Source organism: Plecotus auritus, assembly GCF_963455305.1.
Source record: "Plecotus auritus genome assembly, chromosome: 5".
NCBI lineage: Eukaryota > Metazoa > Chordata > Mammalia > Chiroptera > Vespertilionidae > Plecotus > Plecotus auritus.
Genome location: NC_137776.1, coordinates 59307640 through 59335467, shown reverse-complemented (window position 1 = coordinate 59335467; position 27828 = coordinate 59307640). Strand labels below are relative to the sequence as shown.

Genomic DNA, 27828 nt, shown 5'->3' with positions numbered 1-27828 from the left:
AATACACAGAAACAATTACATTGTTTTTCAGTGTATTCACCCACTGAATTCCAAAATAACCATATGTCTGTATAAATGTAAAATATAAATACTAGATTCAACCCAGATTATTCCATTATACAAAATGTATTCAATATTTTCTTGGGTTATAATATGAGAATAAAAATACTTATTAATAAACACAGATATATAAAATATACATGGGCAACTAAAATTTTATAGCATAAAGTTAACTAGCATTCACACAAATTTTTGTGTAACTCCAGGAAGCAAGGAGGATTTACAGCAGGGAAGTGGAAGCAACATGTTTGAATTTGCAAAAGCAGTTCTTTCAAAGTGAACTAGCTAGTTTTAAGATAACACCTGTGATGAAATAAGATTTTATTTACCACTATAAACAACATGCCAAGAATGTAAAATGGGTTCTGCAGGCAATTCTAAAAACTTCCAAAAAATGTTTTAGGTAATGGCAACAACATAGAAATAGTCATCCTTTCTCCCTTGTTGCAGGGATGACATTCTACAGGGAAAAGTCAAGAGAGTTAATATAATAATATCAGTGTCATTCCTTTATTGTCATACCTCAAATAATATTTGTATTTATTTAGAGAATCATCAGGCAATTAACAGAAGAATCATCAGGCAATTCTAACCTACCTCACATGTCTGACATATAAATGATGAGCTTACATTAATAAGGCTGATAATGTCTCTTCTTGATTTAAAAATCTTTCCATTTTATGTTTATTAAAATAAAGTCTAACTCCTTACTTTGGAATTCACTACTCTATTCTTTTTGAAATTATCATCCACTTTTATATTCTATGTCAATTTAATGAAACTGTTTGCTATTCCTGATGAACACCTCTTGTCCCCTTACCTCCTTATAGTGGTGCACTCCAATCAGAAAGGTCATTATTCCCATCTTGCATATGTAAACCTTAATTAAACTCTACCCCCTCATTCCTATTACCAATTTCTTTTTAATTCTCATAATTCTTCCCTATAATGTTAATGTCTTGTTTTTAATATTTAAAATTTTTAACATTTTCATTGCTTCCTGTACTATATTAGCATTTTTGTTCATATCTTAAACAACTCCATTTCAATGACCACTGGAAAGAGCACACTGACTGCTGGGGGAGCCACTCTAAGGGGAACTCAGAGAGGAGCAGAGAGAATATTTCAGGAGGAGAGCTGGGAAAACACAGTGTGTTTGAGAATTTGCTTACAGTTTCAAGACTGCAGCATGGGTTGCAGATTGAACAGTTGCTGAATATTATGATACAGAGCCAGAGGCCAGGTAATGAGAGCCTTTTTATATAATATGCTCAAGTTAAAAATGTGTAATTTTATACTGCCTCTAAATTTCTGGGTTACTCATTTGTGCAGACACTTGGGAGGGACAAACATAATGTATGTCTTCTATCTTCAGTTTTAAACAAACTTTGTATCAAAAAATGGAGTTCTATACATCCTACGTAATAAAAAGGTAATATGAAAATTGACCCTCACGCCCTCAAAAGATGGCTGCCTACGACCAGGCCAGCAGGGGGGTTAGTGAGGGACGGCCAAACAACTGAACAAGCAGGCTGCATGGGGCGACCAGGCCAGCAGAGGGGTTAGTGAGGGACAACCAAATGACTGAACAGCAGGCTGCGTGGGGTGACCAGGCCAGCTGGGGGGGAGCAGTTGGGGGCAACCAGGCTGGCAGGGGGGGGACAGTTAGGGGCAACCAGGCTGGCGGGGGGGTGCAGTTGGGGGCAACCAGGACTGCAGTGGGGGTAGTTGGGGGCGATTAGGCTGGTGGGGGGGCAGTGAGGAGTAACTAGGCTGGTGGGGAGGCAGTTGGGGGTGATTAGGCTGGCAGGGGGGGCAGTGAGGGGCAACCAGGCTGACAGTGGGGGGCAGTTAGGGGCAACCAGGCCAGCGGGGGGGGGGCAGTTAGGGGCGATCAGGATGGCAGAGGAGTAGGGGGGCAGTTAGGGGCGACCAGGCAGGTAGGCAGGTGAGCAATTAGGAGCCAGCGGTCCAGGACTGTGAGTCGGACATCCCCCAAGGGTCCTGGATTGGAGAGCGTGCAGGTGGGGCTGAGGGGACTCCCCTCCTAGTGCACGAATTTTGTGCATCGGGCCTCTAGTTTAATAATAATATTCAGGCAATATTTAGGAATTAATATTTATAAATTTGATTCTTGGCTTCATCTACATTACTGTAAATTACTCTTTATGTCAGTTAGTGTAAACTTCATTTCTGATTGGTTCTTTTTCATGGTTTCCATGTCCCCCCCACTTTTTTTTTATGCTGTTGAAGTTCTCACTAAGTTCATCTAATCTTCCCCTAAGTTCATTGAGCATCCTTATAACCAGTGTTTTGTACTTTGCATCTAGTAGATTGGGTGTCACCATTTTGTTTAGCTCTTTTTTTCTGTTATCTTGTTCTGTTCTTTCATTTGGGACATGTTTCTTTGTCTCCTATTCTGGCAGCCTCCCTGTTTCTATGTATTAAGTAGAGCTGCTAAGTCTCCAGGGCTTGGTACAGGGGCCTATGTAATAGATGCCTTATAGTGTCCAATGGCATAGCCTCCCTGTCACCTGAGCTACCCCCTCTCTTAACTAGATAAGAGAGAATCAGGTACAATATTTACAATAAAACTTAGAAAGGGATATGAGAAATCAGGTACAGCTCTCCCTTTCCTAGCTACCTCTGTCCTTAGAAAAAAACACACAAACATGAATAGCATATAGCAGTGGTCGGCAAACTGCGGCTTGCGAGCTGCAGCCATGGTTTGCCGCTCTGTTGACTAATGAGTTTGCCGACCACTGGCATATAGAATATGCACCCTTGAATCTGAAGTACTTAGAAGTATAAAAAGAAGTATCAGATAAAGAAAGAAGAAATTAAATGAAAATTAACCTGCCTATATTGGAGCAATACAAGTTCTTGATAGGGCTGCCACATAAGGTATAAGTTTTAGAAATGTCAGGCAACCATACCAAAATATGAAACATAAATATTACATAAAGAAATAACTTCAAGCAAAATAACCTAAAGAAGCTGGCTCCCTGCTTTCATTTTTGCTTTCCTCAGCACTCCTGTGCATTCTCCACAGAATACCCAGAGTCATCATTTCAGAAAGTAAACCAGATTACATCTTAACACTATCCAATGGCTTCTCATTGCAATCATTATGAAGTCCAAAGTCCTCACTCCCACACTATAGTCCCATATGCTCTGATTTCTATCTACCATGCCAACTTCAACTTATATAATTTGTCCCTTATGTACTATATTCCAGTCATTTTTGTCTTTTTATTATTTCTAAACAAATGGTCCTTGTGTTTCTTATTTGTTGTTCATTGATAGATCAAATGTTAACTTGTCAAAGAGGCCTTCCCAGAACAACTAATTTTGCCTTTTCTTATGCCCCACCTCTGAAACTCCATTTTATCATCTCTTCCTATCTAATAAAAGAGTAATATGCAAATTGACCATCACACCAAGACACAAGATGGCCGCCACCATGTGGTCAAAGATGGCTGCCCCCATGTGGTCAAAGATGGCCGCCACAAGATGGCCTGCAGGGGAGGGCAGTTGTGGGAAGTTAGGGGTGACCAGGACAGCAGAGGAGGGCAGTTGGGGGTAACCAGGCCAGTAGAGGAGGGCAGTTGGGGGAGACCAGGCCAACAAGGGAGGGCAGTTGGGGGGAACCCAGGCCTGCAGGGGAGGGCAGTTGTGGGGGGGACCCAGGCCTGCAGGGGAGGGCAGTTGGGGGAGGACCAGGCCTGCAGTGGAAGGCAGTTGCGGGGGACCCAGGCCTGCAGGAGAGAGCTGTTGGGGGGGGACCAGGACTGCAGGGGAGGGCAGTTGCGGGGGACCAGGCCTACAGGGGAGGGCAGTTGGGGGGGGGGGACCAGGCCTGCAGAGGAGGGCAGTTGGGAGCCAGCAGTCCTGGATTGTGAGATGGATGTACGACCACCCGTTTAGGCCCGATCCCAGTGGGTTCGGGCCTAAACAGGCAGTCGGACATCCCTCAAGGGGTCCCAGATTGGAGAGGGTGCAGGCTGGGCTGAGGGACACCACCCCCCCACCCCCCCATGCACGAATTTTGTGCACTGGGCCTCTAGTTTATTTAATATTTGTTAATGGTCTTTCTCTACCCACATAGTAAGATCTATGAGGACAGGAATCTTGTCTACCTTTTTTACCTTTATATTGCCAGTGCCTTGATTAGAGCCAAGTATATAGTGGGTGATAAGAAAAATTAGTTGAATGAATAAATTGAAAGTGGCATCTAAACATGCTAAGAAAACAAACTGACAATAAACAAAGTCATTAAAGAATGAGTACATCATTATGTTTTCTGTATATGATTTTCCTTTATGAGCAAAAAAGAAAAAGAACTCATAGATCCAGAAAACGTGTGGTGATTGCAGGGGAGGAGGTTGGTGGATGGAGGTGGAAGAGGTATAGGGGAGATAATAAAAAAATGAATAAAGAAGAAAAAAAGAAAATACTTTATTTTACTCTAGGTGGTGTTTTTTAAAGTTTAACTTTCAAGGAACTGTAAAAACACACTATAACAACATATATCATAAATAATCTTTTATCAGAATGTTTGAGAAAATCCCATAAGTAAAATTTAGTTCTCAAGAACTTGTTATACCTGATAACTATAGACTTGTGAATAGGACTAGATAATTTTACCAGTTATTCTCTCAATTTAAATTTTGTTTTTCTGTTAATTGGAACTTATGGATCTGATATCAACCAAGTATTTAAAATAATTTTTAAACTACTGTTGTGCATACAGCACTAAATTAGATACTGTGGGAAAAACAAAAGAATATTGATGCTTTTTATCATATCAGAGAGAGAAAACTTTATAGTATAAAGATTTAAGCAGTAACTAGACTTATGTTCTTACTGACAATCCAAACTTTCACCAAATCTTTTACGTAAACTTGCACCTAAGTGAATACTAGCAGAACATTCCTATATGTACTTGTCTATTTCCTCATTATTACTTAACATGCACAAGATGTAACTAGTGTAATGTCCATCATGGGTATATCTTGGTTTCATATTCTGCCTCCTATTATTTCCTAATAGCACTAGCTATATATTGTTCTGTTACTAACTATTAAAAGAACAAACTTCACTATAAAGTTAAGGCCATATGATACTTAGGCAGAGCCAACTCAAAATTCTGAATTGGCCAATGGGTAAGCATTGATTCTATACCTTAATACATTTAGACATTTAATTATTAGACTGTAAACAAAAGAAAAATAGGACAAAAATGCTTAAAGAATTATGAGATTAAAAAATAATCTGCTTTCACCTTGTTAATTAAAGATCTCCTATAACATCTGAAATTATTCTAAGAAACTCCCCATATCCATCAAAGAAGATAACACAAACACCACTTTTATGTTTCTTTTGTACATTACACTGATCTCCCTTTTTTTTTTAGTATTAACTCAATATATTTTTCACTAAAAATAATTCCAAATTTTATTGGTTCTCTAATTTAGAAATCCAATTTCTATAGTTTTCCTTTATATAAATCCACAAGTATTAAGACTATTTAGACCTGTAAATTATCCACCCTGGCCAGGGTGTCTCAGTAGGTTGGAGCATTGTCCCATACACCAAAAAGTTGTGGGTTCGATTCCTGGTGAGAGTGTGTACCAGAAGACAACCAACTAACGGATTGATGTTTCTCTCTCACATTGATGTTTCTTTCTCCCTCTGCGACACTCCCCTCCCGTCTCTCTAAAATCAAAAGGCATGTCTTTGACTGAGGATTAAAAATAAAATCTACAAATTGCAATTTAAAAAATTTTAAAGTATATCTTAAAAAATAAATTATCTTGTAACTATTGTATTAATTTTAAATGTCATTAGCATATCATAACAGTTTATAAATATTTTCATAACATAATATGAGAACAAATAATCTTTAGCCTCATAAATAAAACAGGTTTACTTCCAAGTATAATTCAAATCATATAAAATACACCTGCTTTTATTATTACTCATAACCAGAAACTTAGGTTGGTTTAAACAACGTGACAAAGTAGCTCAAAACCTCCTGTTTCCTTTATAAACTTAAAACTGTACCAGTCACACATTTATAATCACTTTACACATATTAACTGAATAAACAACCATAGTGATTGTATCAGAGTCTTCTGTATGTCTCCCCAAGGAGACAATAAACTACAAAAGGTTGTTAAAACATGCATCTATCACAGAATGAGTGTGTCAGCACTTTAGGAGACAAAGCCATAAAATAGAAGAGAGTAGTTAAAAGTTTTAGAAGTCATGTAATAAACAATTTGAAAGCAAAAATGTGTAACATCTCCCTCCACAATGATTCAAGTCATGAGAATACTTTGTAATCCTATATTTATATTAATCACTACTCAGGGAAAATAAAAAGTACAAATGCACATATAGATAGTTTTATTTTAGTAAACACATTTTTCATTTAAAAACATAGTAAATGTACTTATATGACATACTTATATGGTACTTTCACTTGTATATTATTTAAAAACAAATGTAAAAATATTTTATATGAACTATACAATGAAAAGTTAAATGGTATATAAGAAAGTAGGTTTTTGAAAGAACTGTTAACAATTTAAGTATATTAAAATCTTTAATTATCTTACTCGAGAATTACAGACAATTTTAATTTTAATTTAGGAGACATTTGTATGACAGTAACTATTCTCCCAGTATTTAAAGATGTTTAAATAAAATAAGTACAGACTTGTGTGTAATAGTTTGGTGTATATTAAGAAAATGTGATGATAATTGGTAGGTTTTATTACTTTAAAATATTATTATATAACTATAAATTATAATGTAAATAACATAATTTATAATATAAATAAAACAAAATATATTTATGAATCATATGATTCATAATTTTTTCATTTGTTTAAACTTAATTTTCATAATATACTACTTTAGATATAAAAATAGGCTCTTTTAAAAAAAAAAAAAAAAAACTGCCCTGCCCTGGCCGATTTGGCTCAGTGGATAGAGCATTGGCCTGTGGACTGAAGGGTCCCAGGTTCAATTCCGGCCAAGGGCACATGCCTGGGTTGCGGGCTCAATCCCCAGTAGGGGGTGTGCAGGAGGCAGCTGATCAATGATTCTCTCTCATCATTGATGTTTCTATCTCTCTCTCCCTCTCCCTTCCTCTCTGAAATCAATAAATATATTTAAAACAAAACAAAACTGCCCTGATCTACTCATACTCGATATATGACCATAAAAGGAATAAAAGGATATCATTTTTATTCTTTATATTTGCCTTCTGTAAATGGCTTTTATTAGCAATCTTATTTACACTTTTATTCTTCCAGGACCCTGAGGTAAACCTGTATCTCTTAAATTATATTTATGTGTTTGAAATTTTAAGTACAAGTTGCTGTCAAAAGCAATGTATTCTCCTTATTATGCTCAGAACAAACACCTAAGAGACCCAGGAGAATTGTAAAATGCAAACGACAGGCATCTTTGCAACATGGTCTCTAAGAAATGGCTTGTTTTGCAATATGATGAGTTGTAAAATAACAGGTCATTCTACCACATTCATTGTTTGGGTTTTAAACTTCCATAATTCTAATACAGAGTAAATGTTATTTCATCTATTTGTTATTATGCTATAGACTTCTAGAAATACTTTCATTTATGCTTTCAGAGTCCCAGATAATATTTTTATGTGAGTAAAAAACTGATTCCAAAAGTTTACCCTATTATTTAGGGCTGTTTAAGATATTCTAAACTTAATACATTTGCTATCAGTGTTTCAACTCTGAAATGAAATTTAAATGACTTCCTAACTAAGACATTAGTAATATTTTGGTACAGAGAATTACATTATTATGATTAAGATGCTAAAAAATGTTTATTATAAATGACTTATATTCCAAGAATCCATATTTACTTCAAGAATTTCTACATCTAGAAAACTGGGCATGGGGGTGTAGAGGCATGAAGGCCAAAATAAAACTGGTAGGAGGCACACTGGGAGGAACTGAATTGTCTGGCATTGAGGCAAGAGCCGAAGGGGCAGTTTTCTTCCAGACAGAAGTGCTGACAGAGACCGTTGATGAGCCCTCACCTCACAGAACTGGCAGGCTAGCACGATTTCTTTGACTCCATCAACCTGGCCCACACTGTTTTCCCTACCCTGGTGATTCCCTGGGACCCCACCCCACCCAAATTTCAGAGTTACCCAAGTTGTTTCCAGTGGCTTTTCCATACCTATGGCATGCTACATCTCCCAGGCTTGGTAGAGTAGCCTAATGTAGTAGGTGTTCTATAGGGACCAGTGGCATACCTCCCCAATCACCCGAGCTGGACACTCCTTGTGGGCTGTGTACATCTTCCTGTTGTAGTTGAGCCTTGATTGTTGTTGGCAAGTCAATAGGAGGGATTTACTCCTAGGCCTATAGGCTGCAGGGATTAGCTATGACCACAGTGGAGGATCAGCTGTGCAGGGCCCCATGCCATGAAGCAAGACTTGCTTCAGTGGGGCTCTGGTGACCACTGAGCCATCTTTTGAGTGGGTCCTTTGTGGAGGAGGCTGAGTGGTTCTTCAACAGAGTCTGAAGCTGTCCACCAGGTGTACTGGCTCTAAGGCCTCCCAGGAAGTGCAGGCCAAAATCAGTTGCTCATGTTCTGCCATGGGCCACCAGAATGAGCTACAAAGCGATCTGTAGATGGCTGCTACTCATGCTGGGCTTGGGGGTGCCCCGCTACAAACCAAGGCTGGCTGCCACTAGTGCCTGGTCTGGGGTCATTAAGCAACATGTATGGAGCAAGGGCAGGCCAAGGCCAGATGCTATTTGTTTAACAGACTTTACGAAAGTCTGAAGTATGAGCCAAGACAGGCCATTCCTATGGAAATGCCAGTAGAAACAGCTTGGGTGGGCCTGCAAGTTGGTGAGCTGGGGTCTCAGGGAATCACTAGGGCAGCCCCCGATTGATGGACACTCAGATATGGCTCCTGCCTATTGGCTCTGTAGGGGAAGAGCTCAGAAAAGGAGCAATGGGGTTTGCCAGCACTTCTGTCTGAGAGAAGCTGCCCCTCCAGCTCTTGCCCTGATGCAAGAAAGTTCAGTTCCTCTCATAAGTCCCTGAAGCCTGTTGAGCTCTGCCCCAGTGCTAAAACTCAGAATGAGAGTGTCTGCAGGCCCTTTCAGAGGAATACCTGGGACTCCAGAAGCCCTCTGTCTCACTGAGCCACTAGCCCTGCTGGTTTTTACAGCCAGAAGTTACAGGGACTTCTCCCTGCACTAGAATGCTGGGCCAGGGCTGAGTGTGGTGCTGGGATATGCCTCCTGATTTTTATCTGCCACATGTAGGTGTGGGACCAGCTCATTTAGCATCTCGGCCCTTCTAACCAGTCTCAATGTGGCTTCTTTATATTTTTAGTTGTAGGAATTCCACTTGGCCAGATTTCACAGTTCTGAATGATGGTCACTCTGCAGTTCAGTTATAATTTTGATGTGGTTGTGGGAAGATGGGAGTATTGCGTTTAACTATGCCACCATCTTAAAAGGAAGACCCCATTAATTCTAACTTGCTAAATGCTTATAGACTTGATAATCTTACAATCCTAGGAAGCAGTTATCATCATCTCAATTTTAAAAAAGAAATAGCCTGGCCTGGCTGACTGACTCAGTGGTTGAGTGTCTACCCATGAACCAGGAGGTCATGGTTCGATTCTCGGTCTGGGCATGTGCCCAGGTTGAGCGCTTGATCCCCAGTATGGGCTGTGCATGAGGCAGCCGATCAATGATTCTCTCTCATCATTGATGTTTCTATCTCTCTCTCCCACTCTTCATTCCTTTCTGAAATCAATAAAAACATATTTAAAAAGAAAGGAAGAAGGAAAGTTAGAGAGAGGAAGGGAGGGAGGGAGGGAGGGAGGGAGGGAAGGAAGGAAGGAAGGGAGGGAGGGAGGGAGGGAGGGAGGGAGGGAGGGAGGGAGGGAGGGAGGGCCTGAAAAGGTAAAGCAAGTTATTTTAGAGCCAGGATGGGAATCTGAGTCCCTTACACTCCAAAGCTCTAGCTATAATGGCCAACTGTTTAAATGCAGAATGTATTCCTTTGTAACATATATTATAACCTTTAACTGATTTCTATTAAATTCAAAATAAGCTCATTTTGACTTATTTTAATAGTTTTCATATTCTGAATTATCTGTTAAAAAAGTCTATTTTAATTTTACCCATAGGATGTTAACAATAATTTGGAGAGCAGAAGTCCATAGTTGGAATGACTAGTGTTTGAATTAGGACAAACAGAACTTGTCTAAGCATGCCGTAATATTAACTTTGTGAAACTCTAATTACAGTAAAAAATAGCTACTTTTATCTGAATGAATGCCATTCTTTACATTAAAATAAAGATACTTAAAATCTCAGTACAAAACATTAACACATACATTAGAATTTTCTTTGCACTCTTTTAATGTTCTAACACTTAGTTACTATCTCTAATCTTTGGTCTGCTTATAAAAACCAGTTAATCATGGCAAACCCATACTCTGAAAAATTTATATTTAAAAGAGCCAATGCTTTTGAGAAAAAAAATAATTTATGACAAGGTACTATTTTTCTAGAAACATTACTTACTTCTGCTTTCTTACGAGCTTCCATGGCTTTCATAAGCATCATATGTTGTCGCCTTCTCTCTCGTTCCTATTAGGCCAGATAAAATTAGGAAAATAACTCAATGATTGCTAATTTTCACAGATTGGTTTTCAAATGGAAAACAAAACAGAACAACAACAACAAAAAAAAACTCAGTATAGCATGTTTAGCATTTATAGACAAGTCACAGTAAATACTAAATATAAGACAAGAATGGCCAGTCTGTGCATGTTTTAGTTCAGGTTTAGAAAGCAAATACAAGAACAATCAAAAGCAAAAAGGTAAAGCAATGAACATGGAGACAGTGTAAACAGAAGCATACAAGATTTACTTATGGTCAGTTGTGATGCTCCTTCAAAAGCTGGCAGAACAAAAAGCATAATGGTTGGCTGGAACAGGTCAGTTACCTTACATCTGCTATTAGAAAAACCACAAATATGTACTATAGCCAATTAAACTAGAGGTTATGTTGTTCTTAAATTTTTAGATCAGGCAGAAGTGATTTATAATCACCTTAATGTATGATTTCAGAATTATTTTCATTTCAAGTATACTATCATTTTGTAAATCCAATAAGCCACCAACAAATTAAAGTTTTTTTAAAGCCTTTATACCAATTTAAACTAGTCGTGGTTCATACACTGATACCAATGAAATGGGATATTCCTATTTACTGATGTCTGCCACTTGATGCACTATTTAAAGCCACAAAAGCTGCACCATGGGCTAATAAGTGGAATTAAAAATGCACAATATAAAAATAAGGTCATCACTGGCTTACTTTGACAATCTCATTTTCTTTAGAATAAAAAAATCAGTTATAATATTTAATCTTTTTTTGTTTAAATCTATCTGGTCCCATTAAAGGGATATTTCTAAAATTTATCTATAAAACCAGGTTATATTTCATATTCTCTCATCAACCTAACTCAAAATTCCCATTGTATTCAATGGCAGTTTTGTGTCTAGAATGATGGGAGAATATGGGTCATAATTGTCTCAAATTATATAGTGACCTAACTTTCACTGTGACATCAGTAAGTAAATTTTTAGACAGCAACATTATATAAGGCTTGCGAAATTCAATTAAAAATCTTGGAGATGGATCACACTTCTTGATAGACAGACAAGCAGATGTATGCAATGCACTGTGCTGTAAAGCCATGCAGCAGTATGTAATATGACAGCAGCCAGTGCTACACTTTATGCATTGCTATGACAACCATATATCACAACCAAATCACAATGCGGTGTTAGATGTACAAAAATAAACATACCCATACCATATCTAGTCTATGCCTCTCCAACTCCTGGTAGAAAGAGTTGGCACAACATTATGAAACAGAAATCACAGAGTCACGAAACCAATTTTTTAACCCCCCAAAAGATACCAATACCAAAGCAAGGCAATAAACTGTGAGATGAAGGAAAAACTTAAGCAGGAAATATATTGGAAATATTTAAGAAAATATTTTGAAGATTTTTCAAAATAGATTTAAGAAAAATGATAAAATGTATATTTCAATAAGTATATAAAAATATGTATACAGACCTGATGCTTCAGAAGAACAGCTTGTTGTCTTCTCATTTCTTTTTCCTTAAAGATAAGAAACTTTTAATATATAATTTTGAGGGAAGATTTAGAACATGCTACAAGTATTAAAAATTCCTTTTCTGAGATTCTATAGTTTTCCATTAGATTAAAACATAAAATTGCAAATATTCAATCATTTTTAAAGTATGAAATAGCAATTTTATGTAATTCCTCCTAATACATAAAAACTACACATATATGACAGTAGCAAGGATCTTTATTCAGTGACCTACCAGCACACTTCAATAGCAAGTTCATTGAAGTGACTAGCTAGATGGTCAGCGCATGTCAGATACAAATGGCACATGTATTTTTTTTTATGATTTTAATACATTATGTCACAACCTTCAAATCTAGCTGATAAGAACTCTCTACACTGATTACAGATTCCCAAATACACTCTGTAATTAACAGCAGCTATAACATTTCTACATGCTGTATGTAAATGAGAGTGACAAGAGACAATGGGATCAGTTTGAGATTTTCATGCACCATCCCAAAGGGATGGAGCTTAAAACAAACAATTCTGTGAATGTTACCAATTTAAATATTTTTATAAAAGGTAAGATATGGATAGAATTAATATTAAGGACAGCCATGAAAGGGGATAGAGTCTAAAGAACAAAGTAGGAGAGTAGAGTCTATGTGGAAAATGTAGCAAATATTTCCCTGGGTTTATAAGATACATTGTGGTGGCTGTTACCAGAGCCATAGGATCACTCAGCGGTCCTGTATTTTAGTAAATATCAAAACATTGGAAGGTAAGGAGTGGAATGTGTAAGGTACAGGTGTCCAAGTCTCTTACACTTCATGCCAGAAAAATCAAAACCAAAACACCCCCAAACAACACTTGAAATTACAATAATTAACAATGGCTAATTTTATGATGGTAAATACCAGTTGATAAAGGTTAGGTTTTTGTTTCTGTAGCCTTTTCACTTTTTAACAGTTAAAACAGGACATTAACAAAGAGAAAGTTATAATTTAAGGAGAAAATAAGATTTGGGACGCAATTTGAAACATAAATGACACATAATGGCTTGGGGAGATCATTCTTATCCAGCAAACCCATACACAGGTACTACGCAATAGTCTGCACCTCTGATTTGATATCTGCTATTTAAGGAACTCAAAGTGTCACATAAAACCTGTATAATGAAATAAAAATATATAAACATACACTATACATACAATAAAAGCACACATTGTACACAGGTATCTCTGCTAAACATCTTCTTAGTCATTTTGAGGACAGCTCCTTTTTTCATATAACTGATACTGGAATAACATCATATAGTTTTTATTTTTGAAAAACAAAAACTCTGATTCTCATCTAAACTAACCTTTATTCGTTTCTCGGCCTCCAATAATTTGGCATTTGCCGCTTCTTCCTTCTTTTTCTTTTTCGCCTGTGCATGCAAAACAGGTCTCAAAGTCATGCAACAGCACCACAACTTCAAAATAATCTCAGACTTGAAAATGGAACTACATGCCTCACAAGGTACAAAACAATATGGAACATACAGACAGTAACACATTTCACACAGTAAACAACGTTATATTTAGCACACTAATTTTATTTCTAATATATAAACATTAAGATGTATAAAAAACTCTTAAATTTGTAAGAGTATGTCAGCTTTTCTTATTTTCCTACTCTGTTAAAAGTCTGAAACAATTGAGTGTTTGTGTTACTTCAAAATTTAATTTCTGGTTTTTAAAAGTAAAACATGATCACAATACAAATTAAGAAAATAGGATAAATTTAAGCGGATAAATACAGGTTATTTAAAGAATAAATCAGTAACATTTAAAAATTTCACATATCCACTTTATTTGAAATAAAAAAATACTTGAAATCTGAGATAAAGAAAGTCATTACTCAGTAACATTTAAATGAAACATGGTAAATTTGATTTTCCCTACCTGTATATTGTGGTTAAATTTAAGGGTTTTTTTTAAATTTTTAATATGGAAACATAATCTTTCATGAAGCACATTTTGAATATCAAGATCATACTATCAAATCTGAGCTTCATAATCTTAAGTCGTTACCTATCTAATAGCTTCATAACTACCTAGTAGTTAATTCTCAATTTAGTTTAAGATAGGAATATTTTCTATTGGAGGGGTTTAAGTTAACTTATAATGAGAAAAGAAATATGTAAAAAAGCCTGTAACAGAAAACTTCAGCTACCTGGAGCCCCCAGGGAATAAATTATTCTATATAGCAAGAGTTTCCTGAATAGGTGAGAGATTATAATGAATAACTTTAACATTAAAAGTTTATTTTCACTATTTTGGATGGAAGTAATTTTGAGACATATGCCTGCTTAGACATAGTACACTAAAAATTTGTTTTTTTCTTGATTACTCGGAACAATTATTCTAAACATCAGTTGTTATATGTAGAATTTGATAATGTCTTTCAACTATTAAGTTGTTGAAAATTGCTTGCTATTCAACTAAAAGATTACACTGTTACTAGGCTTTTACATTCCTAGATATGCTGGTTGGAGTTTTTCTGTGTTTTCCCTTGCTATCTTTTGGCTATTGCTTTTGCTGAAGCCAAATAGGTCCTCTATTCCTATCAGCTTGTGGGGAGGAGAGATATATTAGAAACCAGAAAACTAAGCTGGTTAAACATTTAAAATTTATTTTTACTTTTGTAATGTTTTATTTCTAAATTAAAAGAAAACATCTGACTATAAGTCCTGATGATTTTTCCAAAAGTAAAGAACATGAATTTTCATCCATGATATTTATGACAATGATATTGGCTGTCCAGAGGTTTTCTCTTTTTATTTCTGTTTTCATTGCTAGGATAAAATGGGATTGCTAAATAAGGTTCAGATAAGGTCTTACTATTACATTGCGTTTAAAGAGAATTTCTGATGAACATATTAATGTAAGAGAACTTATATGTAAAATTTTTGTTTTTGCAGACTTTAAGCTATATGACTATATTACTTTAATTATATCAAATTTAAGAATACTACCTCTAAAATTTGCTGGGCTCGAAGTTCTTTTTCCATTCTGATTTGTTGTATTCTCTTAATTTTTTCCTGTAGGAAAAAATATGATAATTAAAGATAATAAAGTGAACTAAATATCTAGTTGAAAAGTATTTAAGTGGAATAAAATAATTTAAGGTATAAGTACAGAATTAACAAAGGTTACCATGGTAGCTATAACATTTAATTATTTAGTTTAACATTATATATATTATGTTCATGAAAAATTAATGTGATGCTATAAAATTTCTCAAAACAAGTTATAAAATACAAGTGCTAAATAAATATAAGGAAACTAGGTAAACCAAGCGAATTAGACTCATTTAACCGGTGGATGTTCTTAATAAATATTTTCAATTACAAATAATACTTACTTTGAAATAAATACAGGAAAAAAAAAACAGTGTAGCAGGAATCAGAAAACCTAAGCTAGTTCTGTTACTGTCATTCATTGCATGATCTTGAGCAAATAACTACTCTTGTTTACATTAAGGAGAGTTGGCTTGCACTTTCTCTGTGTGTCATAATTAAAATGCTGTAAAAAAGGATACAGTGCCACACAATTGCAATAAATTATTACTAACAACAATTTCCACAGTATAACTTCTTATTTAGCATGGTAAGTACCATGATGACTTTGCTTTTAACTATCACAATAAGCCAAATTCAGAAATAATCTGTAACATTACTTAAAAATAGATTAATTATAATTTTATATTCTAAGGAAAGATTCATATGAATAATTGGTAGTCCTAGTGTCTAAATTTAAGGTTTAGAATTTAGTGTTCTGAAATTTTCAGAAGAACTTTACAGTTTGAATTGAAAATAAATCTTATATGCTTAAAGCACATCAGTAACAATTTCATGTTCATAAACTCCTTTAAAGGTCCCAAATTGGCAATGATGAGAATAATTTTTTTTTAAATCCACATTTTCCTACTTGCCAATTGCATCTGTCCTAGGATTTCCAGAACAAATACATTTTATAATTCTGTATGTTATAGTACCTATTCCAATTTTCAGATGCTAGTTTACCTTCTGAAGCTGTATTTTAATATGTTTTTAAACATTACCTTTTTGCAAATTGATGCTATTGATTCCCTATAGGGGTCTACCACAGGATAATGAGACTTCTGGAATTACTACTCTGCTATTAGAAGACTTAATCACATTCTATGATTTTTCTGTTGGAGATCCTATCATAGTTTTGAATATTAATTATAGCTTGCCAAAAATAAAAACTCAAGTGTATCTTTTGTTTCATTTCCAAGTTGTAGATAAGGTTGTACTTAACCATATGTGAAGTATTTATTTAGATTAGACCTTGGGACCTAAGTAAAGCATATGCTTGATTTAATTTTTCTGCTTTTGTCAATCATTAGGTTATAAAGGTGGTATCTTCTCATGACAGCAAAAGTCATTAATTGTTCCCTTATGTACAGAGATAGGTATAGCATCTTGGGATGAATTCATTCAGTCTAGAGCAGGGGTGGGCAAACTTTTTGACTCGAGGGCCACAATGGGTCCTTAAACTGGACCGGAGGGCCGGAACAAAAGCATGCATAGAGTGTTTGTGTGAACTAATATAAATTCAAAGTAAAGGAGCGGAGGGGAGATCAAGAGAACCCTCTGCTCTTTCGGCTCTGCGGGCCGTAGTTTGCCCACGGCTGGTCTAGAGCTTTATCTTAACTGTCCTAGTGATTTATATACAGGTACATATATTTGGCATTGCTGTTATTATTAGAAGGAAGAAAATTATTTTCATTATTATCTATACTAATAAAAGCCTAGGTGGTCCTCGCACCCTCGCACGATGCCCTCACGTCGCCACAAGATGGCTTCCACAAGATGGCCAGCAGGGGAGGGCAGTTGGGGGTGATCAGGCTGGCAGAGGAAGAGTTAGGCGTCAATCAGGCCGGGAGGGGAGTGGTTAGGGGGTGATCAGGCTGGCAGGCAGAAGCAGTTAGGGGCAATCAGGCAGGTAGGCAGGCGAGAGGTTAGGACCCAGTGGTCCTGAATTGTGAGAGGGATATCCGACTGCTGGTTTAGGCCTGATCCCAGACATTCCCCAAGGGGTCCCAGATTAGAGAGGGTGCAGGCTAGGCTGAGGGACACCCCCTCCCCTGTTGCACGAATTTCATGCACCAGGCCTCTAGTACTATAATAATTGAGTACCCAATTAGTAAGCTGGGCACTTTACATAAAATATCGTATTGATCATAAAAAAACAACATAGGAGTTAAAATTGTCTTCTTTTTACCTAAGGAAAAAAATGGAAGTTCTTAGAGACTAAATATTTGAGGGGCTGATGGATGTTTGCAGGCTGACCACAGCCCCTTCAGGGTGGGGGGTCCCACTGGGGTGCCTGGCCAGCGTAGGTGAGGGGCTGTGGGCCGTTTTTAGGCTTGCCACACCCCCTTCAGGGTGGAGGTCCCTGCTGAGGTGCCAGGCCAGTCTGGGTGAGGAGTTGATGGCTCCCAGCCCCTCCTTTTTTTCTCTTCTTCTTTTTTTTTTTTTCTGCGCCTCCTTGAGTGGAGGCCAGGGCCGGCTGGAAGCAGGTATCTGGGATTTATTTATCTACTATCATTGAAACTTTGTAGCCTTGAGCGGAGGCCAGGGATGGCCAGGGCAGGTGGGAAGATTAGCTTCCTCCATTGCTGGGGCAACACAAGCCTCCTGCTCACTCCAGCTCTGTGGCTGCTGCCATCTTTGTTGGGTTAATTTGCATACTCGTTCCTAATTGGCTGGTGGGCGTGGCTGGTGGGCATAACGGAGGTATGGTCAATTTGAATGTTTCTCTTTTATTAGTGTGTGTGTGTGTGTGTGTGTATTTATAGACAAGTCCATGCTCTTTTTTTAAATATATCTTTATTGATTTCAGAGAGGAAGGGAGAGGGAAAGAGAGATAGAAACATCAATGATGAGAGAGAATCATTGATTGGCTGCCTCCTGCACATCCCCTAATGGGGATCAAGCCCGCAACCCAGGCATGTGCCCTTGACTGGAATCAAACATGGGACCCTTCAGTCTGCAGGCTGACGCTCTATCCACTGACCCAAACCAGCTAGGGCCAGCTCATTTATATTAATGTCTCTGGAAGCTTGGAACCCAATGACTTTTTGATCAGCAGCAAAAGCTATGTATTTGTTAGTTGTAGCTACTTCAAGACTTTAGAATTACAAAGCTGAATTTAAAGTGTTGATAAGATTTGCTGGGTCTCTAGACATTAGGATATAGGATAAGCTATTAAAATGTGTAACAGGGAGAGAAACCAAGATGGTGGCATAGGTAAACACCTGAACTGCTGCCTCGCACAACAATTTCAAAACTACAACTAAAAGACCAAACAGACCATCATCCAGAACCACAGGAAGGCTGACTGAGTGGAAATTCTACAACTAGAAGGGAGAGAAAAGCATACTGAGACTCAGAGGAGCTGCAGAAGGCAGAGGTACAGAGGTGCGTGCGCAGAGAGGGCTGGCAACTGAGTACGCGGCTGGCTTTCTCAATTGGGAGGTAGACAAAAGCTCCCGACTGCTCTGAACTCCAGTTCCGGGCGAGACTCTGGGGACCCAGACTCATTCGGGGAGAAAATGGACTGTCTGGCAGCGGGCGAAACTCGAGGGCGGATTTCTCTCAGAGGTGCTTGCAGCGACTACCGTGGGACACTGAGACCCAGGGGCCTCTTAGGGTAGGGCTGACGGGAAGCCATTGCTGTCTGCTCTGCCCTGAGACTCCGCCCCATTCAAGCTGAGCACAGAGGCTTTTGCAAGTCTTGTCTCATAAGGGTGTCTCCAACACAGAAGTTCTCCCAGCATAAACACAGCTGATCCTCACAGCCAATTGGCCTGGAAGTCAATTCCTCCCAGTGATACCAACAACAATCAAGGCTTAACTACAACAAGACTGTGCACACAGCCCACAAAGGGGTGCACCAAGAGTGTCCACCTCGGGTAACTGGGGAGGCTGAGCCACTGGGCCATATAGGACACCTAGCACACAAAGCTACTCTACCAACTCAGGGAAGCAACTAAAATGCAGAGACAAAGAAACAGGTCACAAATGAAAGAAATGGAGGAAAGCAAACGACTGGATATAGAGTTCAAAACCACAGTTATAATGTTTTTCAAGAATATCCTAGAAAAGGCCGATAAATTTAGGGAGACCCTCGAGGATATGAAAAAGGACCTACTAGAAATTAAGCATACACTGACTGAAATAAAAAATAATATACAGAGATCCAACAGCAGACTAGAGGATCGCAAGAATCAAGTCAAAGATTTGAAGTACAAAGAAGCAAAAAACACTCAACCGGAAAAGCAAAAAGAAAAAAGAATCCAAAAATATAAAGATAGTGTAAGAAGCCTCTGGGACAACTTTTAAGTATGCCAACATCCGCATTATGGGGGTGCCAGAAGAAGAGAGAGAGCAAGATACTGAATACCTATTGGAAGAAATAATGACAGAAAAGTTCCCCCATCTGGAGAAAGAAATAGACTTTCAATTCCACGAAGCACAGAGAACCCCAAACAAGAGGAATTCAAAGAGGACCACACCAAGACACATCATAATTAAAATGCCAAGAGCAAAAGACAAAGAGAGAATATTAAAAGCTGCAAGAGAAAAACAGTTAGTTTCCTATAAGGGAGCACCCATACGACTGTCATCGGATTTCTCAACAGAAACTATGCAGGCCAGATGGGAGTGGCAAGAAATATTCAAAGTGATGAATAGCAAGAACCTACAACCAAGATTACTCTATCCAGCACAGCTATCATTCAGAATTGAAGGTCAGATAAAGAGTTTCACAGATAAGAAAAAAGCTAAAGGAGTTCATCACCACCAAACCAGTGTTATATGAAATGCTGAAAGGTATTCTTTAAGAAGAGGAAGAAGAAGAAAAAGATAAAGATAAAAAATATGAACAACAAATACATATCTATCAACAATTGAATCTAAAAATCAAGTGAATAAAAAATCTGATGAACAGAATAAACTGGTGAATATAATAGAATCAGGGGCATAGAAAGGGAGTGGACTGACACTTCTCGGGGGGAAAGGGGTGTGGGAGGTGTGGGAAGAGACTGGACAAAAATCGTACACCTATGGATTAGGACCGTGGGGGGTAAGGGCAGAGGGTGGGGTGGGAACGGGGTGGAGGGGAGCTATGGGGGAAAAAAGAGGAAGAACTGTAATAATCTAAACCAGGGGTCCTCAAACTTTTTAAACAAGGGGCCAGTTCACTGTCCCTCAGACGGTTGGAGGGCCGGACTATAGTTTAAAAAAAAAACAACTATGAACAAATTCCTATGCACACTGCAGGGCCCGGGACGAGTCGGCTGCTAAGCAGGACAGGCAGCGGCACCTGGCGGGCCGGATAAATGTCCTCGGCGGGCCGCATGTGGCCCGCGGGCCGTAGTTTGAGGACCCCTGATCTAAACAATAAAGATTTATTAAATAAAAAAGATGTGTAACAGAAACAAGAGTATTTCACTTTAAAATGAGATATAAACTTAATTATATATATGTGTAATATGTAGTAAATTTAAAACTTATAGTCTCTTTGGCAGAAACAATTAACAAACTAAAGAAGGAATTCAAATTTACAATTGACTACTTTTAATTACAGTAAAAGAATGAATGTACCATACAATTTGGGTTTTATATCTATCTTTTAAAAAGTGAGCATCTGCTTTGTGCCAGGTACTGTGGTAGGCACTTTTCACTCATTATCTCATTTGATCTTTAGATAATGCAGTTATTTTCTTTCATAATGGAGGAGATAGACTTAGAGGTTTATAATTCATTTAAGAGTCACAAAACCCTTTTTTTATTTTTAAATATATTTTTTATTGATTTCAGAGAGAGAGAGAGAGAGAGAGAGAGAGAGAGAGAGAGAGAGAGAGAGAAAGTCAATGATGAGAGAGAATCATTGACTGGCTGCTTCCTGCACTCCCCCTATTGGGGATCGAGTCCGAAACCCAGGCATGTGCCCTGACAGAGAATGGAACCAATGACCTCCTGGTTCAAAGGTCGATGCTAAAGCACTGAGCAACACTAGCCTGGAGCAATATTCTTAAGTAGCAGAGCCCATATTCAACTCTGGGCTGCCTAAATACAAACTCTTAATTCTGAATCCCAATTCTAGATCAACTCTCTCTAATCATACCGATTCAGTCAATACTAGAAGGAAACTTAAAAGATAACCATATCAAATCCAACCCAAGCCATTTATTTAGCAGCTACTTATTCAACACAATTGACTTCATTTCGTACTTCAAAATAATTACTTGCTGTTTAAAAATTTTGAAGGAATAGGAGTCTCCCCCAATTTCCTTTCTGCTTTAATAGGTGAATATGTAAGAGATGGAAGAATAGTTCACATATTCCCATCTTAAATGAAGTTGAATGTCTTATCAGGCAATGCTTTTCCTATATGAATTTAAAAATTATTTCATCTATTGATACTTAATTTTGAAAACTAGATAAGGGAAGAATATTGTAGATATACAAAAGAATGCTAGATATGGTGAAATAATGCTTTCTTAATTTTTTTGCGTAGTAATTTATATTTTAATTTTTACCATTCAGAAGCAATGGGGCTTACTTATTCTATATAACTTGAATTTAATCTTTTACTAGTACTTTACATATTTTAGAACAAGCTTTTGTTATGAAAATTTTAACATTTAAGCACTATCCTTCATTATTGATACATTAATTTTAAAAGTTTGATAGTTGTTCAAGATGCCAACTTACATTCAAGTTCTATCAGGATATTAAAAGTATTTATACAAATTTATGTTTGGTGATCATTTTTTAGACAATTTGAAAGTAGGAGATGTGGTTTAAAAATGAGGTGAATTTTAAATCATGAAAAGGAAAGCTTTCTAAATAAGATATATAACATTAATATGAAATAATAGTGAAAATAAGGAAACAAATAGAACCCAAAAATAACACCTGGGTTTTAAAAATCAGTTCCAATGTGTAAACTTACCTGTTGTTTCATAATCTTTATCTGTTCTTTTTGCTTTCGCTTTTCTTCAGCGGCCATTATTGCTATGATGAAAAACCAAAGCACAGATACCATCAGAAAAGGAGTGAAAAAGAGATGCCTTTCATGAATTATCCAATATGTATGCTTCAAGTTTATGCTATCATTTAAATCACCCACCTTGTTGTTTTTTAGCTTCTTTGGCAACCCGAGCCTGTTCCTGCTTTTGAAGTTTTCTCAAAAGCTTTATTTGTGCTGCTTGCCTGGCTATTTCTGAAAAACACAAAATTTTAAAGAATATCATTAACAACTTTGTTTAACTACCAATCTAAAAACAACCTAAAAACTCTGTGAAACTGGTATCATAAGGAAGGACACACTTTTTTAAGAAAACTGCCTAAGGTTAGAAACAAAGTAGTAGAATAGTGTGGCAGAAAATGTCATGTTCATTTCCCTTAAAAATTGCCAATCTATTTAATCAAATATGATCCCATACAGTAGGTCCTCAGGTTACGTCGGAGATCCCTTTCTAGGGCGCGATGTAATGCAATTTTCGCCGTAAGTCAGAACCCACCTACATAAGCACCTATGTCACTCACATGGAGCACATACACAGCAGTAATGAAGTGACACAGTAAAAAAAATGTAAAAGAAAGATAACAATTCCTGACCTTTACTTGTGGTAAATAAATAATAAAAAACATAAAGCACATATGTATATACGTTGAAATGACATAACTTTTTTTTTAATAAATACTGTGAATGGGAGATGGTGACGTAACCACAAAATGCCGTATGTCGAGTCCGACGTAACCCGAGGACTGCCTATATGAAACTACCCAAAAATGATGCTTCTCTTAATTCCCATCACAGAGAATAATCTGAGCACATTTCTTTTTACATTTCATCTAATTGCCACTTAGTAGAAAAGTAGCTGCAAAAAACTTGATTTAGCTTCAGTCTTAAAAACAACAAAATGTATAAAAAAGAAAAAGAACCCAAAATAAAACAAACATAAAGTCACCCCAAACTTAACACTTCAGCTATATAAATGGTAAAGTTTCTGAATCCAATGAAATTTTCATTTATGAAGGAGAGAGACTAAATTTCCTAAATAAATAAAGAAGTATAGAGTAAAGGATAACTAACTTAGTTCTCATAATTTTTAAGGATAAATGTATGACTAGAATAGACGGGCATAACAATGTTCCCAGTTCTTCATTCCTCCCTCTATCCATGTCATTTGCAATGTGACTCTGCAGCTCCTCTCATCAAGATGTGCAATATATTTTCTTGTCCCTTGATTCTGCGTTCAGTCATGTGATCTTCTTTGGCCAATGGGATGTTAGCAATTGTGATGTTAGAGAAGTTTGTAAAGTGTACTTGTACTCTTTCTATTCTTACTCTGTGCCTTGTCCTTTAGAATGAGGAGATGGTTGGGCTAGTCTGCTGGGGGTTGAGACACATGGAGCCAGTTGACTGCCAACATTTGAACAAGAACAGCCAAGATCAGCAGTGCTTCCTTATGTACCTCAAGCTGATTTCATCTGCACATTTAATGCTTAGTGGTGTACACCACTGACGTTTTGTGGTTGGTTGTTTCCCAGAATTATTGTGGCAATAGGTAACTGATACAGAAAACATGTAATGTCATGCTTTCTCTGCCAGCAAACTTGGTTGGAATACTTCTAACTATAAAAGTGGTTTACCATAACACCAAAAATCATTTCAGATAATACTTTACATTAGACATTGTTTTAAACTATGTCACAGATGAAGTTTTAAGAAACGTATATATTTTTCCAACACCATTTATTTTATTTTATTTATTTATTTATTTATTTATTTATTTATTTATTTAATCCTTACCCAAGGATATTATTTTTCATTGATTTTTAGGGAAAGTGGGAGGGAGGGAAGGAAGGGGAGGGGGAGAGAGAGAAAGAGAGAGAGAGAGACATTGATGTGAGAGACATCGATTTGTTGCTTTCTGCCCATGCCCTAACAGAGGCTAGGGATCAAACCTGTAACCGAGGTATGTGCCCTTGACTGGGAATCAAATTCATGACCCTTTGGTCCATGGGCTGATGCTCTAACCACTGGGAAACACTGGCAAGGGCCCAACACCATTTATTGAATAGACTACCTTTAGCCATTGTATGTTTTTGACTCCTTTGTCAAATATTAATTGACTATAAAGGTACATGTTTATTTTTAGGCTATTTTGTTTCATTGATCTATATGTCTGTTTTTATGCCATTAGCATGCTGTTTAATTACTATGGCCTTGTAGTATAGTTTGATATCAAGTAGTTTGATTTTCTTTCCTTTTTTTTCTTTTGTTTGATTCCTCCAACTTTGTCCTTCTTTCTCAAGATCTCTGTTGTATTTGGGCACTGTTGGTGGGAATGCAGATTGGTGCAGCCACTGTGTAAAGCAGTATGAAGTTACTTCAAAAAATTAAAAATGGAACTGCCTTATGACCCAGCAATTCCACTTTTGAGAATATATCCGAAAAACCCCAAAACACTGATTTGAAAGATTTGCACCCCTATGTTCATTGCAGCAGTATTTACAATAGCCAAAATTTGGAAACAATCCAAGTGTCCATCAGTAGATGCGTGGATAAAACAACTATGGTACATTTACACAATGGAATACTACTCGGCTGTAAAAAGGAAGAAAATTTTATCCTTTGTGACAACATGGATGGATAGACCTAGAGAACATTATGCTAAGTGAAATAAGCCAGTCAGAGAAAGATAAGTACCATATGATTTCACTCCTCTGTGGAACTTAATGAACCACTAAACTAAAAAGGAAAATAGAGACAGACTCATAGCTAGAGCAGGCTGGGGATGAGAGTGGGGATGAGGGAGGAATTGAGCTAAAAAGAAAGAAGAAAAGAGAAAGAACTCAGGGACACAGAAATAAAAACCACACCTATAGATTATATTCACCAATCTATCTAATAAAAGAGTAATATGCAAATTGACCATCACTCCAACATACAAGATGGCTGCCCCTATGTGGTCAAAGATCTTGCCCCCATGTGGACACAGGATGGCTGCCACAAGATAGCCAGCAGGGGAGGGCAGTTGGGAGGGACCAGGCCTTCAAGGGAGAACAGTTGGGGGCAATCAAGCATGCAGGGGAGGGCAGTTGTGGGGGACCAGGCCTGCAGGAGAGGGCAGTTAGGGGTGACCAGTCCTGCAGGGGAGAGCAGTTAGGGGCAATCAGGCTGGCAGGGGAGCAGTTAGGCATCAATCAGGCTGGCAGGGGAGTGGTTAGGGGGTGATCAGGCTGGCAGGCAGAAGTGGTTAGGGGCAATTAGGAAGGCAAGCAGGCAAGCAGTTGGGAGCCAGCAGTCCTGGATTGTGAGAGGGATGTCCAACTGCCCGTTTAGGCCCGATCCAACTAGGATCAGGCCTAAAAGGGCAGTCAGACATCCCTTGAGGGGTCCCAGATTGGAGAGGGTGCAGGCTGGGCTGAGGGACACACACCCCAGTGCACGAATTTCGTGCACCGGGCCTCTATTAATGAATATAATTGGTAACACCTGAATTACTTGAGCTCTATTAATAATTTCCACCATTTATAGAATGTCGTAAAAAAATTACATAATCTTATTTAATCTTCATAGCAACCTTATAAGATAGGCAACATTATGTCCAGTTTACAGAAGAATAAGTTCGAGAAAGTTAAATAGCAAAGCCAAGATATAAACCCAGGTTTTTCTGACTCCACAGTCTATATGCTACTACTTCTGAAAACCTTTTTTTTAAAATATATTTTTGTAGATTTCAGAGAGGAAGGGAGAGGGAGAGAGAGAGATAAAAACATTAAAGATGAGAATCTTTGATCAGTTGCCTCCTGCACTAGCCCCACTGGGGATCAAGCCCACAGCCCCGGCATGTGCTCTGACCAGGAATCAAACCATGACTTCCTGGTTCATAGGTTGACACTTAACCACTGATCCATACCAGCCGGGCTTTCTGAAAACCATTAAGAAAATTTGAACCACTTGAGATTTTAGATAAGAACTTAATTCTATATCCTTGTAACAGCTGAGGTGAAGTTGGTTACTATGGCTGATTTTCTATCATCAAGACTTAAAAAAAGGAGAGGGGTCTAATTTTTTCTAGTCAACTGGAAGTGTTAATGAAAGATGAAAGGGAAGCTGATGCTAACTATATCTCCAATCTAATAATGTTCATTGTTAGGGGGCTACAAGCATCATCAAAGTTTCTGAACTACATGAAAAGGATTTGGGAAATAAAAATCTATCAAATGGCCCACAGAGTCAGCAACCTCTGATAATTATACATCTGAAGGATACTGTTCTCATCCCAGGTAAAGATTTAAGAATTGAAAACTTTCACTGAATTCTGTTTTAAAGACCTAAATATGTCTTAAAATGTAAGGTGTATTAAGTGGTTAAAAAATGTGGTGTAAGTATGACCTTTTGTTATAAGCTGAATTGATGATCTCTAACAGAAGTTTGGCATATATATATTTAAAAAACTATAATACCTACAGGTATATATTTGTGTATGAATATATCAGTCAATTTTAAGTCCAACACAAGTACACAGTAATTTTTATTTTTAAACACTTAGGACAGAAAAACATTAAAAATTAGAACTCATATTTTTTCACTTTAGCAAGGAAGATAACAATGATACAATTTTGATTAATTGAAAAATTATGTACCTTAAATTCTATATTCTGAGCAGTAGGAGATGTGAAGTGGAAAAATGTGAAAAAGTTAAGGACCCAATGGAGGAGGAGATTAAGTAAGAAACCTACAAAATTCTCTCAGGCTCTGAGGAATCAACTATTCTAATATCTACTCATAAGAAACCTAGAAAATTCACTCAAGCTCTGAGAAATAAACTGTCCCCAATATCTTCTCTTTTATTTGTTTATCATTGCTGGATATACTGTTATAACTATCTTTTGAAATATTAATTTACAAATATATACTATATGAATTTGTGCTCCAGTGGGGTCCCTCGGCCTGGCCTGCAGGATTGGGCTGAAACTGGCTCTCCTACATCCCCCAAGGGGTCCCAGATTGCGAGAGAGCACAGGCAAGGCCGGGGCACCCCACTGGTGCACAATAGGGGACGGGAAGGAACGCGGGAGGTTGGCCAGCCAGGAAGGGACCGTGGGAGGGCTCCAGGGCGTGTCCGGTCTGTCTTGCTCAGACCCAATCTGCTGGACCCCAGCAGCAAGCTAACCTACTGGTAGAAGCGTCTTCCCCCTGGTAGTCAGTGCACATCATAGCGACTCATCAACTGGTCAATTGTCTGCCCCTTGGTGGTCAATGCATGTCATAGCGAGCAGTTGAGTGGCCTTAGCATACCATTAGCATACTAGAGTCCCAGTGCACGAAATTCGTGCACTTGCGGGGGGGGGGGATCCCTCAGCCCAGCCTGCGCCCTCTCACAGTCTGGGAGCCCTCAGGGAATGTCCAACTGACGCAGAGGTGAGAGAGGCTCCTGCCACCGCCACTGCACTCATCAGCCATGAGCCC

General features: G+C 37.7%; 1 protein-coding gene across 22 annotated transcripts in view; it reads right to left on the bottom strand.

Annotated features, from left to right (window-relative positions):
* Positions 1 to 27828, bottom strand: part of BAZ2B (bromodomain adjacent to zinc finger domain 2B) — a 372529-nt gene that overhangs the window by 47948 nt on the left and 296753 nt on the right. For 19 of the 22 annotated variants that reach the window (XM_080671184.1, XM_080671185.1, XM_080671200.1 and 16 more), the window contains 7 exons: positions 22471 to 22563; positions 22294 to 22355; positions 15279 to 15344; positions 13623 to 13688; positions 12238 to 12282; positions 11963 to 11995; positions 10668 to 10733 (listed from right to left, as the gene is read on the bottom strand). In XM_080671184.1, coding sequence (XP_080527310.1) covers positions 10668 to 10733; positions 11963 to 11995; positions 12238 to 12282; positions 13623 to 13688; positions 15279 to 15344; positions 22294 to 22355; positions 22471 to 22563 — 431 coding nt within the window. The remainder of the gene's footprint in view (positions 1 to 10667; positions 10734 to 11962; positions 11996 to 12237; positions 12283 to 13622; positions 13689 to 15278; positions 15345 to 22293; positions 22356 to 22470; positions 22564 to 27828) is intronic. The other 3 variants (XM_080671189.1, XM_080671187.1, XM_080671190.1) reach the window with 1 other exon arrangement.